At 43.0% G+C, this 16,653-nt stretch overlaps 1 protein-coding gene across 21 annotated transcripts in view; it reads left to right on the top strand.

Annotated features, from left to right (window-relative positions):
- Nucleotides 1-16,653, top strand: part of ABLIM1 (actin binding LIM protein 1) — a 293,495-nt gene that overhangs the window by 264,978 nt on the left and 11,864 nt on the right. For 4 of the 21 annotated variants that reach the window (XM_029932620.1, XM_029932617.1, XM_029932621.1 and 1 more), the window contains 6 exons: nt 2,884-3,006; nt 7,375-7,479; nt 9,123-9,170; nt 11,977-12,123; nt 14,324-14,415; nt 15,636-15,741. In XM_029932620.1, the coding sequence (XP_029788480.1) occupies nt 2,884-3,006; nt 7,375-7,479; nt 9,123-9,170; nt 11,977-12,123; nt 14,324-14,415; nt 15,636-15,741 (621 nt within the window). The remainder of the gene's footprint in view (nt 1-2,883; nt 3,007-7,374; nt 7,480-9,122; nt 9,171-11,976; nt 12,124-14,323; nt 14,416-15,635; nt 15,742-16,653) is intronic. The other 17 variants (XM_029932623.1, XM_029932626.1, XM_029932628.1 and 14 more) reach the window with 8 other exon arrangements.

Raw genomic sequence — 16,653 nt, 5'->3', positions numbered from 1 at the left:
ACCCTCTGTTGACTGGTCCGGATTTCTGCATGATGTTGAAGAGGAGCTTTGCCTTCTTTTTTTTTCTTTCTGCCCCGCATTCCTGTCCATCCCCTTTATGGCTTTCCCATTGTTCTCATTGTCCATTTTGCTTCTGTAACAGTCCTCAGCTGGGGCCCTTGTTCCCCTCCGTGTGATGCGGGGAATCCAAGAGTTCTGATTGCATGTCACAGGGGCCATAACTTAAAATAAGTGTGAGCTCCCAGAAAGATGCTAACTTTTTCCATAGTCTTGATGTGAACGAGGTTAACCAGTGAGACTGAAAGAGGGAGTGCGAGACCCGTACCCGGTTATAAGTGTGCTGTTACGTAAGTGTCTGGTTAGAAGCCTCGAGGCAGACCTAACAGGTCCCGAGTCTGTATTCCAAAGTGCTCGGATCACGATCACTGCTGCTGAGTAGCCAGAATGCCGTTCTAGCTTTCACTAACCATCCACCCAGGCTTTTTTCTTATTGCTCACTTGGATTTTTGAGCCACTGAGTCCTAAAATATGGAAGCACTGCACTCAATCAGCACCCAGTTCCCCTACGTGCTGTGCATTCTCTGCGCTGTGAAAATAATGTTGTTGCTGACGTGCTTGCTGAAGAAACACACCCTTGGTCATTAGCAAAGAAGTTAGCATTTTCCATTAGGAGCAGCACTTTCTAAAATTCTTGACAGATTACTTAAAATTATAGTTGCTAATTAGTATTTGTGGGGGCTTTTACTATGTAGATACCAAAACAGTACTTTAGGGAATGTTTATAAAACCGTAAGATATTAGTGAAAAATTTGAGAGATGTATTTTAAAGAGACTTTAATATGGAAACCATTGGACAAACTAAGACTTGTTTGTTTGCTTTGAATATGCCAGAGAAAATAAGTTTTTAATTCAGAAAGATAAATTGCTTTGCTTGGTTATTACATGTTTCACCTTTCAGAAGAGATGCTTTTCGTAGGAAGAAAAATATCACGTGCCCCGTAAAGTTACACAAAGGGTGTGCAAATACACATCACAAAATGTTGAGGCTCACAAAGTCTTGTGTCTGTGCGCAGCTTTATGGAGAGTTGGAATTCCCAAATGAACACGAGTCCTAGGTTTAAATATCATCTGTGTCCTTTGCCAGCAGTGGGACCTTGGATTCTCAACTTGACCTTTTGAGTGTCACTTGCTGCCTCATCTACTCAGTCGCTCCTCGGTCACTGGGGGGACTGAGGTCAAGTGCCCGGTGTGTAATAAGCACTCAGCTCACCTGTCTGGAAGTCTCCCCCTCAGCTCAGTGCCCTTAGGGCACCTTTGACTGCACGTTTCACTCCGTTCTCTGCTCAAGGACTCCAGTCAAGGGTTCACACCAATGAGTGACAGCGTGTGAGCCAGAATGCAGCCCCCCTATCCGTCACTTATATTAGGGGTGTGTGTTTCAGTATAAATATACATGATGTATCATTTTTAAAGCAAGCTTTTTTCTCCCATCTCTATTTAACTAGAAAATTGCATTCTTTTTTTTTCTTTTAATGTTTTATTTATTTTTGAGAGAGAGAGAGACAGCATGAACAGGGGAGGGTCAGAGAGAGGAGACACAGAATCTGAAAACAGGCTCCAAGCTCTGAGCTAGCTGTCAGCACAGAGCCTGATGCAGGGCTCGAACCCACGAACCGTGAGGTCATGACCTGAGCCGAAGCTGGACACTCAACCAACTGAGCCACCCAGGCGCCCAGAAAATTGCATTCTTATCGAGGCCGAAACAAACAGCTGTTTTCAGCCACTTAAATTTTTACCTCTCGACAGTACCTCTGTGTGCCTAAATGCCACCTTATTTAAAAGGTAGATAGATTGTTCAGTCGACCCTTGAACAATGTGGGGGTCCCCTCCTAGTGGGAAATCTTTGTATAACTTTTGACTCCCCAAAAACTTAACTATAAACTGCCTATCGCCTACTGTTGACTGGAAGCTTTACCAATAACACAGTCAATTAACACATATTTTATATGTTATATGTATTTTATGCTATAGTCTTACAGTAAAGTAAGCTAGGGGAAAGAGCATTTTATTAAGAGATCAAAAGGAAGATAATTTACAGTCAAAAAACATCTACGCATCAGTGGACCCATGCCGTTCAAACCTGTGTCGTTCAAGGGTCAGAGGTACATTCTTTTCTGTCTTCAGACTGAATTTGAACTTTTTGACACAAATATTATAGGTTTAAGTTGTAGAGAGCATTAGGCCAAGAGGGATTAGCTTGAACCTCAGCTCACACTAACTGCCCAGCTTACACTAATGGTCCAACAGCCATATATCTATATAATCCATTCCTATAAAATAGTTTACATACATCAGATACAAAATGTAATGTACATAACAGTACGTGCTTAGTTTCAAAATCAGATGAGCTTTTTGCTAAACTTCAAAATAAATCATGGAGAATTTGTACATTAAAGAAATTGCTTTTAGAGCTTACTCCAGTTGATTGGCTAAATACTGATTCTTTAAGGAATCACTTCTTCGTTATCCTGAAAAGCACGTATCTGTGTATTAGACATGAAAGACCTCTCCAGCACTTGGAAAGTTTAGCATGGAGGGAATTTATGGCCATTCAAGAAACAAATGTAAGGTATCTTTAAAATGGAGCCAAGTCCTCCATGGCCTTTCATTTGAACGGTCACTTTATCTTGGAGCTCGTCGTAGGAGCTTGGGCAGTTATTTACAAAACAAATGTAAGCTGGGCAGTCTGAGGATGCCAGGGTAGGATGTCCGTCTCGGGAATGTGTATCTCGAAGCGCTAGAAGCACCACTCTGGCAACCCGGAGTTCAGCCCCCCATTCCCAAGTCCACTTCCTGGTCCTTATTTCTGACGCATGGGCCCAGGCTGCCAGGGTTCATGGAGCGGAGGATGCTGCCTGCGTGGAAAGCCGAGATGCACATCACAGGCTGTCCCTCTATTTCATTGGCCTCTCCATCCATTTTCCGTAACGTCCATCTTGTTTTCCGGTGTGTTTTCATTTCGGTCCTCTAACCTTCCCTGCAGCCTCATTCTGTATTGGTATGTCATTGTCGGGCCATTTGGACAAGTGCATGCTTAGAGATTTGGAAAGCTTTTCACATTGTTTTGGGCTTGGTCTGTGCTACGTTGCTGAGTTCCTCTTCCCTCCCCTTTGAAATACTCTTAGACATTATGTTCTGTGTCCACAAAGTATAAATCAGATTTGTGAACAGGAGGGTTCCATATATTAAGTCTCTTTGAAAGGAATCTTTTCTGTTTCACCAAAGAACCGATTTGCCCTGATGCAGTGTCTGACACTGGCTAAAGAGAACCATGATGCCGACTGAAACTTTAGACAAGAACCAGCAATCCTGAAACTCTGTCATGAAAGTCTAGATGCTGCCAACTTTAAGGTCCCCTCAAAATACTCATTTATATTTTAGAATATCAGCACTTAGAATCCAGAAAACGCAGTCTTCTAGCATGTTCCCCCAGCAGACACATGCACGGCCATTTGACCTACTTGTCTTAGGATTTGTCATGTGGGCTCTCGGGGTACGAAAAAGAAGATTGAAAATAAGGACAGAGCATTTGGATGTGTTAAGGACAGTGAGAATCCTGTAAGTGATTGATCTCTAAAGGACTGAAAAATTGCCTTATTAGGCTGACATGAAAGGAGCTAAAAATGAAGGTTAAGAAATATATGTCCATGGTGGCTTCTTTTTTATTATTTATTTTTGAGCAAGTGCAAGTGTGGGAGGGGCAGAAAGAGAGAGACAGAGGACCCAAGGTGGGCTCTGTGCTGACAGGCTGACAGAAGTGAGCCCAATGTGGGGCTCGAACTCAGAAACTGCGAGATCATGACCTGAGCCAAAGTCAGATGCTCAACTGACTAAGCCCCCCAGGGGCGCCCCATGTGTTAGATTCTCATCATAGTAGCTAAGAACACTAACAACGAAGAATCATCCACTACAAGGAAAGACTTATTTAAGGAACAAAATGGCTATGAATGTGATATATGTAATATTCTATAATATATATGCTATTATATTATTTTTAAACGGTGTCTACATTCCAAGCTGATGATGATGTTGATGATGGTAATACCTTCCATAAATCATCTCCCATCTGACACCTCATGTATTCCTTTGACTAAGTAACGAACTAAGCATACAAATACTGTTTAGGGCCCTTATCAGTTATTTCCTTCTAGAATAAAGTTTTATGATTTCAAGATAGGGTGTTCAAGTTAGACTAAGGAAAGAGGACTCAATTCTGAGAATTTTGCGTTTTTAAAAAAATGCCCCCAAAAATGTGTAATGCCTTTGGCATTTCAAGGGCCAAGAATTTGGTACCTAGCAACAATATTCTGAGACCGTGTTCCAATGGGCCATGGTGACATGTGGAAATCATACTGTACCCATCCCTTAGATGCGTGTGTTACTGAGTCTCTCTCCGCCTAGTATTTTAAAATGTTTTGTGGGAGGTTTTAAGTGATTTTAGCACTAAATCTATTTACAAGGACCTGAACACAGGCGTAGCAGGGTGGGGTTTTTTTTTAAGCAAGTAGAAAGATCAATGATTACTGAAATATGCACCCAAATAAAGAACTGCACCCCACACGAGACCACATGCAGCCTGAACTCACCCATCAGGAGCTCAGACAGCCGCTCATCACCACCTCTGAGAGTCGTTAACCGTATCTGACAAGTAATGGGCCCCTACCGCCCCTGGCCGGCAGATGATAGAGCTTTAAGCCTTGGGCAAATGCTCGTTCTGATAACCTCCAACCCACATATGCAGATATTTTTGTGTGTGCCTGACACCGGCTAATAATTATCGAAACAAATATAATGGTGTTTCACCCTTTGGGTATTGTAGCCCAAACCTGTGAGAATGTTTCCCTGAGGTCTCTGATGTTCTTGTACGGGAAAGTTAGAGTTGACGGCAGAAAGCAGGGAGGTTCAGAAGCCCCGGCAGCAGTGCTCAGGGTATGTAGAAAGAGTCTTCAAAAGGCAACCTCAAATTAGGGGAGAAAGCCATTTTTCCAGACCTTCTTTTGAGAATAACTCAAAGAAGTATTCTGTTTCTCAATTCTGGATTACTCTTGTGAATAATTTCTGATGTTTCCAGGAATAAATAATTCCTCTGCAGTGAAATGGTTACATGGGGTTATCGAGGATCTAGTGGAAAGTTATAAAATTGGGGGTGCTATTGTGACCCCATTGTTCTATACTAACACCTGGCTGCCTTTAATCAAGAGCAAGATGATGGTTAATCCATTCAGTCATTCATTTGCAGACATTAATTAGGCACTGACTCTAGGCTGCACACTATACTCAGCTCACTAAGGTGATTGAGACTTCGTTCTAATTCAACCTTTGATTTAAAACAGGATTTACTTCTAAATGTAAAGCCACATTCTTCCTCCCCCTGCTTGCCTCTACCTGTGTCTTCTGTACTTATTATTTTTTTCCAAACATGAGCTGGTTATTTCTCGTTAGGAGAGTGACCGTAAATGAAATCACTTTTTAAAAAAATTAACCATCTACTAGATCAGCAGTTTGAGGTGAAGCATCATCATTTTTAGAAGGTAATATCTAACTTAGATAGCAAAGTCTACATTATAATGCATTGGGAGCTGGATGTGAAACTGACCCTTGAGGAAAAAAAGAGAAAAGCCTCAGAACACAACAACCAGAAAGCTGAAATTTACATCTAAGCCAGGAACAAATTCAGATCTTGTTTGAAAGATTGAACTGCCCATTCAGTCCAGTTGTGTGCTCTGGTGACCTAAAAATACACATATTGAGAAATTAAAACCCTAGTAAGCACATCATTTTAAAACTCCAGCAGTTGACATCTTTGTGGGCTAGACGTAGAACCGTGTGGCTTATTTGAAGAAATCGGCTTGTGCTCTGTTTTATAAAGATCTATGATTTGTTTCAAACTGTTAGCATTAACTGATAGATAAATTACACTTTATCAAAACTTACAACTTTTGTGCCTCAAAGGACACTATCTAAATAGTGAGAGACCACCCATAGAATGGGAGGAAATGTTTGCAAATCATGTATCTGACAAGGAACTTGTATCCAGAATATATACAGGAGTCCTGTCACTCAGTAACAAAAGTAATCGCAGGATAGTCCATTAACTGGTGCTAATCCTCCATCTTCTGGTGAATTCTTGGGGCAGATGTTTTCTCAGATGCGAGGCGGGAGGACGATTTAGGGCCGTAGCTGATCTCTGACCAGTTGAGCCCAGGTCTCAGTTCATCCTGGTCAGAAGGGAGCGACGGTGGCCTTGGTAGCGCTCAAGGCTTTGCCAGTGATCTTTCCTAGCCCCTTCCCTATTCTCTCCTCCAGGAACAGCCTGCCGTCCAACCACAGTGGCCTTCCCTTGCTCCCACACACCACGCCCCTTCCTTCCTCGTGATGTTCAAGCCCCCTGGCATCTGGGTCCTTGGCCCATCCACCCACCCACCTGGCGTGCTTACTCCTTAATGCCCCACTCAGTCTAACATCTTAGCTTTCTGGAAGCATTGATGGCACCTTCCCCTGAATACGCACTCATGTGTCATAGTCTGTCTCCTTAGGTAGCTTCTGAGCCCCACTCCCCACAACAAACGGGCAGGAATGACATCTCATTCACCCCCACGTCCCCAGTCATAGAGCTCAGTGCCCAGCCACAGTAGCCGTCCATTCACAGATGGAATTGCTGGATGGGGTGGCACCTGAGTGGAGCCTTTAAAGAGAAAGGTCGAGGGTGGTAGAAGCCGTCCCGAAGTTCCCGGAAGGGCTCTGATTCCGTGGTGTGTATTTCAAAGTGAGGAAACAGAAACATTTGCTGTAGTGCAGGCACTTTGCATTGCTGAGGGGAGGGACTGGGTGACCACGCAGGCCCCCAGACCTGGCCTTCCCGTTCCGGGAAACACGTTGCGAGTGCCAGCCCCTGCCGTCATGCCTGGAAGTGGGTGTATTTGGGTTTGCATATCCCGCCCCTTCACGTGCTTGGGATTTCCTCGTCCGACAACTGATCCTGAATCATTAGCAAGTGACCTTCCATGACTCTTCATGTACTTTCCATCTAATCAGTTTGCTGCCAGCTCACAGCCTTCAACCGCATGCCATCGGAATGACGCCCCCTGCTGCTAGCTGCTGCTAATCCAGTCCCATGTGAGCTCAGATCTCTCCCGCCCAAAACGTAACCTCCCACCGCGTGAGCCAAGTTGATAAATTGAGTTTGTTTCTTTTGTTTCTCCTTTTTGATATCCCTCCTCCCGGTCTGTTGTTTTGAATTTTTATTATGCTTGCTCTGTTTTCTTTATTGCTGTCCCTGCCCTCATTTTGTTTTCTCCATTCTTCTCATTGGAGGCAATGAGCCGTCCAGCGGCCGGAACTCCCCTCTCCCTTCCCGGCCAGACAGCCGCCCTGTCACTCCAACTTACGCTCAGGCCCCTAAACATTTCCATGTTCCAGGTAGGAGCTGACACAGTCTTTGTCGGGGTGTCCTGTCACGGTGTAGAACGTAGCCCTGTTACCTGTCTCGTCTCGTTTCTCATGCTCTCGTCATTGGGATGCGCACACTGTCAACAAACCCTAAATTGCACGATCTGACCTAGAGGGCCTTTCAGAAGTTTTGGATGCAAAGTGCCAGGACTGTATGGAAGGTTTACATTTCCTCAAAATTTTTTGAAGGGAGGGGGGAGGCAGAGAGTGAAGGAACAAGGGTTAAGTTGCTTTGTTTTGTTTGGAACAAGATTTTAATTTTACCTATTAGTGCCTCCTAGGATATCACTCTGTGGTTTGGTGTCATTGGCTACTCCTCAAAATGGCAACCTAGCCTAAAGACTGAACCACAGTCTTTATGGACTTTTCAGAGAGGTGTAACATTGGATCAGTTGGATGGTCCATCTGCATGGCATAACCAACTGACTGCCTCCTCAGCCCACAACGAAATCTTGCAATTTAGGCTTGGTGCTCTAAGCTTTGCCGAAGTCATAAGCATTTGCTGTCACAGTACAAATAGTAATTTGCCACCAAGAACTGGAACCCATCAATCTCTTAATGTTTGGGGTCAGCTCAATTTGTAAGGCCAAGATTGGCCATCCAAGGTCACGATATCATTTTTCTATGGGAAGTACATTGTTTTGTTGCTTTTAGCTACTGAAAGTGGTTGAATATATTACCCATTATGTTACTATTAGGGCACATATTCAGAATCTATAATCGTGGGGTTTTTTTCTTTTGCATTCCAAACTTACATGATAAAACAGAGGAAAGTCCAATGAGATTCATACCACTAAGACAGACCTGCCTTTTAAAATAAAGCTTCACTGAACAGTAAAATCAGTGCTGTGTACATTTGCAACTTTTTTTTTTTTTTGCATGAAGAGTGCCCCCACCAAGATACAGTGGCCAAGATTCTGAGGAAACAAATCTTCTGAAATTTCCTGAGTATTCGCAGTCAAAGTGAAATTGTAACATAATCAACTGCAGTCCTGTATAAACAAATGGATAATTTTTGGCATCTCTTTTCCTTTCTTTCTTTCTCTTTTTGAATCTGCCCTATACAAGTTAGAATTCTCTCAGACATTCTGTCAGGACATCAGACTGCCTTGCACATAAAAACGGTTTCTATGTCTTTAAATAACTACTCTTGACTATATTACATTGCTTTCCACTGTTCCACTCATTAGCTGTCAAGTAAATTGAGCCCTTGGTATCTACTGGGAGCTCAATTTCTAGACAGTAGCAATTTGGGGACCTTCCCCAAACTGGGTATGTCTTCCTCACCATCAGTACCCTCTCCCACTGCTTGCATTTCTTCCCGTTTTAATCTCACTTTCAGTGAGTGTGTATTTGCAATAAATGGCTCATGAATGGATTACATCTCTACATATCCTAAAATGTATTACAAAGGATTCCATATCACTTGTCTATAGTGATCCACTCATTCCTGTGACCTCTTCCAGTAACCTCAATCTTTGTAATACAAAAGTTCACCTTCTGGTTGATTTTGTTCAAGAGTCTTCAGTTTGGTTCGCCTCTTGGTTGATCTGTTTTTGCCCATCGCTGAATCGGTTCCCATAATCACACACCTTTGCTTTTCATTTCCACAGATCAAGGGATCAACATTTACCGAAAGCCACCCATCTACAAACAGCATGGTAAAACCCGCTTTCCTCTGCGTAGCTTTTGAGTCGTGGTATCCGCTGAACTCTCTGCTGTCTGTCCTCTGAAAGGCTTCTCTGCTGCTGCTTTTGAGAATCAAACTCGGGCACCCAGTGTATTATGCCTTTATGGTTCCCTAAGATGCAAATATCCTGAGATTGGTTTTCCTAGATGGAGAATACTTATTTTGCTTAGGAAACTCCCAGCCAACCTTTGAGCCTATGAAACCATGAATCATTGCATTCCTGGGGAAGGGGGACTACTGCTCACGCAATAATTCACAAATACCTTTTTTTTTGATATGTGCCATCAAACAACTTAACCGGACTCTATAATTAAAATAGTGAAGGCCAGCCACCTAGAACACATAGCTGGACCACACCTCCATTAACTTGACTGTCCAATTCCCCAGATGTCTATGGACAGGACACACCTGCAACCAAGGCCCTGGTCCCCAGCCCTTCCCCCAATGGCTCTTTGATATCATGGACATGATTACTCTGCCCCTCAGTTTTCTCAAGGACAAAAAGCAGTAAGTTAGGCCTGCCAGTCTCTGAAATTCCTGCAAACTAAAATCCCTAATACAGATTTATAATTGTTTTTTCCTTTTCTGTAAATAGAGAATTTTTAAATCCAGGATATCGAATTACCATAGGAAAATCACATTTCCCTCCACCACTATTAGGTCTCTATAGATTAGATGCCATAAATTTTGGTGAATGGATAGAAAGCCTACACTGGTCTTTAGGTGACGCAGAAAATTATACACATAATGTGCCTGGAAAGTTGAAGGCTGCCTTTACAATCCAGTTGACATTAATGAGTCCTTAAGGTTTAGGATGACTTGAAAACCAAAGAAAGTTGAAAATGTACACAGAAATAAATTTAGGCCAACATTCTAGGGGGGAAAAAAGAGAATGTACATATTGTAATGGTTCTACAACTGTGATTTATTTTCTCATCTTTTTTTTTTAATTTTACACCATGTGCTTGCTTTTTTAAGTTTGTTAACATTGTTTTTGTTTGTTTTTTTATGGTTTAATGTCTTCTCACCCACTCATTAACATGTGAATGTTTACTGACTTCACCAATTCTAATGCGTAAGTACTGTTTGAAGTCATGCTTTTTTTCTTTTCCCAAGTTTACAAAGGAGACTCCAAGAGTTTGATTTACCAATGTAGAAACTGCTTTTATTACTAAAACCTCTAAGGCGCTCCCTCTCTAAACAAAAATAATCAAATAAGCTTTAAAGGAATTGGATAGTGTTAGTAGTGTTAGCTTATTTATTTGAAAGAGATTGGCTGTTTTTTTAAGTGAAACGTACTGTGACTTGACTTTCAGTTTGTTGTCATTAAGAGTAGCACAGCCAGAGTGGCGGTTCCCAAAGAACATTCTGCAAAAAAGCAGCTCCATGTGATAGAAATAGAGGGTACACCAAACCTGGTGTCTGGGCCCCAGTGCATTTGGAAAATGCTAGATTTAAATAAAGTCACTATTTTTTTGTAGAACATCTCCGTCTTTAATATGCTAACACATGTTGTCCATCTTTAAGAAGATGGTACAGTAGGCAGTGTTTTCCAAGCTGAATTTTTTATTTTTTCTCATGAGGTTAGAGACTCAGAGAAGCACTCCCCCATGCTTGGCCAACATGTCACCCCTTAGGAGTAGATAGGGTGACCGTGGTCAAGTCACTTAAGGAAAACAAGACCCAGAAGGTTACTAAAAGAATGGGGAATTTGAGCTAAGGATTCAAAAAATTATTTCCAGATTTTAACATATGTGAGCCCAGAGAGGGGAGGAGAGTTCTTATTTGAAGCATTATAAGTATATTGTGAAATGTTTAGTAACAGTCCAGGCCAGTCTGCCAAATTAGCCAGAACCAGGGTCTGACCACTGAACCTGGTTTGTTTTGTTCCCGCTCTGTGATTACATGTGGAGCTCTCGGCCAGGGACAGCTCTAAGCAGAGGCATTAAGAACCCTGTGAACTGAGGCCATCGCTTGTCTGGCTTTTGTTGTCTTAAAGCTAGATGACTCACTTACGTCCACAGACCCTTGAGGGAAACAAGGAGTGTTCTGCATACACGCATAAGTCAACATACATAAGGCACAAGGCTAAATTCCTACAAGCTGGGTGTGAATTTTCCCATTGTAATTTCTCATAGGACTGCAGACATGTATATGATATGCAAGGAGTAGAAAGAACTGGACAGATAATTGCTAAAATAAACAGATACAAATACACAAACATACAAAGCCAGCCTTCTTACGAATAACAACTATAGCAAAAGACAATGTCATGCTTTTAACTGAGCTCTTTAATTTCAAATTATGAATTCAAATTTCTAATTGCTCTAGAAGAGTATCCTGTGATGGAACTTTCTGTGATGACGGAAATGTTCTACAATGGTGCTTCCAATATGGTAGCCACTCATCACACCTGGCTATTGAGCACTTAACATGTAGCTCGTGCAACTGACAAACTGGATTTTAATTTTATTCATATTCTGGTCTCCTTTAATTTTATTAAATGAAATTGAAGTAGCCACGCATAGCTAAAGCTAATATCAGATGGCCCAGCTCTACAATAAGGTATTTCAGATGCGGAATGAAATTCTGCTTCCAACAGAACATAAAGAAATGACTTGTCACTCGGCACCACTGAGTGACCGAGCAGTTGATAAGAGCCACAAACAGCTTCCTGGAGTTGAAACTTTTGCCAGAAAATAAGAAAACTATGGAAGTGGGTGGTACCACCATGACCTTGCAGACCGATAGCTAAGCTCCCCGTGATTCCCACCTAGATGCAGCTGCCTTGGCAGCCCAGAGCAAGTCTTCAGAAGACATCATCAAGTTTTCCAAGTTCCCAGCAGCCCAAGCTCCAGATCCCAGCGAGATACCAAAGATTGAGACGGATCACTGGCCTGGGCCCCCCTCACTTGCCGCCATAGGTATGCAACTGTTGTGACTAAGCCAAATGGACAAATTGGTAGGAGATCACAAAGTGAAATGCTTAAAAATATGCAAGAAATTTTGTCCTGTCATAATGACATGGAAGAAAAGTATGACCAGAGATAGAGAAAAGCCCTAAAGTAGTATTAACGTGGGAGCCAAATGCGTCACAGTTACAAAAACCTAGTCACCAGCGCCTTGCACTAACCTGTCCACTGAGAGGCAGCCAGAACTGGTCTAAAACAGATGATTTGCATGGATTCTCAGAGTTATTACTGCAAAATCAGTAATAACTGCAAAGTAAAAACTTTTGAACTAGTTGAACCAAAGTCTCCCTCCAAGAACACCATTTAGAAGTAGAGTCTAGTGGGTGACTTTACCGAGTGTCTACAGAGGTGTGACTTCTTTAGTGAAATTTGTTTTAGGCTATTTCTGGGCTGTAATTACAATTCTCTTTAACAGCCAGTCCTAACACTGAAGCACGTCCACCTTTCTCGTGAGATCACGTTCTCCTTTACTAAGAAAGACTATTAGAGTAGTAGGTGTTCTGGAATAACTACTCATGTGATGTTATGTGATTTTTCCATCTATTATTTCCATGAATTCTGTCCTGGAATGTCACATTTGAGCTGTTTCATTCTTTGCTTTGAACCACAAATTTATGCTTTAGAACCATGTCTGCGTCTGCACTGTTTTGTCACTTGTGACATCACTTGGCCCAAAAAGGGGGTATTTAGCAAACTCAGAAGCTCATACTGAAAATGTAGTGAGTCAGTTTTACAAAGATAGAACTGTCTTTTCACATTCCTCTTGACAACCTTTTTGGAAAGGCCTTCAGTTTTCCAAATTTCTCCATCACGCTTTTTCTCATCAACTTATTTTCTGGAATAACTTTTACAAACAATGGAAGTGGATTATAAAGCAATCTGCATTTATAAAAATACTTCAGGGAACATCTCCCCCTCCTTGCTTGGTTCATTATTCCCAAGTACTCGATATATTATGCTGACTTAAGATTTATTTAATTCTTGCAAACTTGCGTCTTTTCATTTTTATTAGCATAGATTAACGAGAGTAAATTCACATTGACATTTATGATATTAGGAACTAAGACTCAATCAGTCGTCAGCATTTCCCTGCCAGTCTGAGCCCTACAGGGAGTTCCTGTCGCCTTTGAGATTCCTGGTTCAGTCATGCTGCTTACCGGGGACACAAATTGCTAAGTTGGGGGACAGGAAGAATTAACATTTTGTGGTTAAAATCATCACTAAAGACTTTAAAGCTTTCTGGGTCCCCAGTGAAGGAAACTCTGGCCCATTAATCAAAATGATAAAAACTGAGACCATTAAAGTTTATTTTGATTAGATTAGCAAGCTTTCCTGTTTCCTCCCACAGCCAGATTAATCCAAGCAATTTAGGAAAAACAGTAATTATCTTAATTTTACAACCATTCGGACAGATTCCTCCCTTTCACTCCCTGTCTCCCCTTTTCCAAGAAGCTTAAAAATTGTAAGTGATTTGCTAGATTGGAATGAAATTAGTAACCTTTTAGCTGTGTTAATGCTATTTTATTGGCCTATTAGAATAAAACTCTTTTGTGACCATTTTTTTTTAAAGGATTGAGGGCAAGAAAACATCCCTTAACAAGAAAATAGAAGTATGCTTTTTAGTGAATTTAAGGGCAGAAGATAGGTTGATTGTATGATGGTGTCCATTCAGAAAAAGAGAACACTCCAAGATCTCAAAACTTGTCACGAGAGTGACTCTCTTACCTATTTGGTGGTATATACATGGATGTGGATCCCTCTCTGTTTGAAAACTGACCTCAGAGAGATCCAAATAATAACTCCCGATGCCCTCCCACTGACAACAGCGGGCTGCGGCCAGTGGCCAATGGGATGACTTAGACCGAACCATCCTGGCACACCAGGCTCTAATCGAATAGCTCAGTTGGTGGGAGGCCAAAATTCACGCCTTCCCAGATCACGCGTTGAACTGGCCGTCCAAGGAGGCCCGCTGTCTCAAGAAAGCCACCAGTAGTGCTAAATCGGCAGGAGGCTCTCTTCCTTGTGTCACTCATGAACGTTGAAGTCAGCTGCTGGCTTCGCCAGCTGGCCAAGTTGAGCACAGGTGGACTAGTGCCTTAAGATCCCCTTGCCATGGGGCTCGTGTGAGAAGTTGTCTTTGCTGTGGAATTAGGAGCCGACACGAGACGCAGATCTAGTGGCAGAGAGGAAGATGACGAGGAGCTTCTGAGGCGCCGACAGCTGCAAGAAGAGCAGTTAATGAAGGTTTGTCCTTAAGCTACTTTGCTGCGAAATCTCCACTTCAGCCGCATAGATCCAGATTTTTGAATGAATACGATGGGCGAGCCACCAAGTGAGTGAGAGATGGTTCCAGCCCTCGAAGGGCTGGAAATCCAGTAGGTGACAGAAGATGGCCTCAGGTGACACTAAAGCAGGGTTCTTAGTGGGTTCCAGAAGACATGGCCTGGATGCTGGCGGGCAGAGGGACGTGGAATGTTCGAGCTTCTGCGAGGAGGGCGTGACTGCGTGTGTGTGTGTGTGTGTGTGTGTGTGTGTGTGTGTGTGTGCAGGGCACATGTTGAAGGGCCAGGCGGAGCCAAGCTGTCCGCCCACGTGATGCAGCACCTGCCTTCCCCAGGACGGCCTCTGCAGAAGGAATTTCCTTGGGACTGAGTATCTGTCCAGGTCTTTCCCCAGGACTTGTAGCACCTTAACGTGTGTGTCTGGGCCAGGAGGGAAGGGACAAAATGTCATTATGCCCCTCCCACCACATCCCAGAAGGCCAAAAGGAGAAGAGTCCATTACAGCCTGGGTAGAGGGAGCCTGGAAATTATATACTCTCCCACCAATAAGAAACAATAATGAATCCCTTCAAGTGACATTTTTCAAAGATACTTAATCATCTGGGAAATGCACAGGATACTAGTTATATGGAGGGAAAGGACCCAAAGTTGCATTTATAGAATGAGCCCAGTGTTGTATAATATGGGCGTAGAAAAATACTGGATGGATATAAATCAAAGTGTAAATGGTGGCTATCTCTGGGTGGTGGACTCTGGGCTACTCCTCTAGATTTACTAAAATCTGTGCAATGAGCATGGATTACTTTTGTTTTCTCGTTTTTAAACAAATCAATGTGATTTCCTTTTTAAAAGATACTCTCCCCAAACTCCCCTTTGTGCTTCAAAAATCTGCATACACATATGACTTCTGAGGTCACCTGCTGGCACGTTGGGGAGGGTGGAAGGGAGAGACCAGTCTTCTGACATGGCCGGGGGAGATGGCATCTTGACTTCAAAAAGGCTAAGAGGGGTTCAGGGTCCGAAACCTAGCCCGCCCCTGGGGGACCACCAGGCTCTGACATTACAGTGCCTCCAGGCCACTCTTGAGTCAGAAATGTTTTGCAGGACCTTCTCCCACAGAAACTGCCAGTCTGTGACCATAACTGGGGACTCCACTTTCATGTGTCTTTTCTCTGTGAATAGCTCAACTCAGGCCTGGGCCAGTTGATACTGAAAGAAGAGATGGAGAAGGAGAGCCGAGAGCGGTCATCCCTGTCGGCCAGTCGCTATGATTCTCCCATCAACTCAGGTGAGCAGCACGCCCACTGCCTTCTCCCAACCGGGAGCCAGCCCACTGCCTGCAGGGAGCCTGCCTGGAATGTTCCGGAAGAGGCATGGCCATGCCTGGTGGAGCCCACAGTGTGTTCTTCGTGAAAGGAAGTGTGGGAACCCCACTGCATGTCCACCTAGCTTACAAGTCGTAGTTCTTCCTTAACTGTGTACTTTCTTCATGATGGAAATGGGGGAGTCCAGGGGACCAGACCACGCACCAGAGTCTAAGGGTCCCTGAGTAGGGGGTTGGTGTCGGTGAAATATCTACAAGAAAGAACACAGACAGCATGAATGGTGGAAGAGACCACACTTTACTGTGAAACTTGGTGTCTTATATACCATAGGTGATTACATCTTTCTTTTAATGATTACATTGTTTGCAACTTCTTAGGAATCTCATGTTTCAGAAAAGATCATTGTTTTCACGGAAGAGAGAACAGAAAGTCAAAGACAGGAATGAGGTACAATACAGAAGGTCAAAAAACATAATTCATCACTCAAAATACATCAGCAGGGGTCTTATTTTGCGTATATAGTATAATATTAACTGAAGCTTATGACAAGGCTATTTTTCTTTAAAGGTTCAAACAATAGTCTGTGAGTAAGGTGCCTCTAACCAGGGAGGAAGTTTCAATCAGAAAATCTGCCCATTTACTGAAACCACAATTACCAAGAGGTATGAATAATAGGAGAACTAACCCCAGTCTCTGATCCATTTAGGTCAAGCAGTCAAGCACATACATTTTCAAGTAGGGGGAAGCAGGGTCCCAAAGACCACACAGCACTGTACCCCAGTCTCCCAGGACCTATGTTCTTTTTGTCCTGATCCTCAAATGGGGGGAGGGCCAACCGTTATCCAGGGTAGCGCCTTCCTAGACAAGGCTAGGGA

This window comes from Suricata suricatta, chromosome 2 (genome assembly GCF_006229205.1).
Source record: "Suricata suricatta isolate VVHF042 chromosome 2, meerkat_22Aug2017_6uvM2_HiC, whole genome shotgun sequence".
Classification (NCBI taxonomy): Eukaryota; Metazoa; Chordata; class Mammalia; order Carnivora; family Herpestidae; genus Suricata; species Suricata suricatta.
The sequence above is the reverse complement of the archived record's forward strand: the minus strand, read 5'-3'. Positions and strand labels throughout refer to the sequence as shown.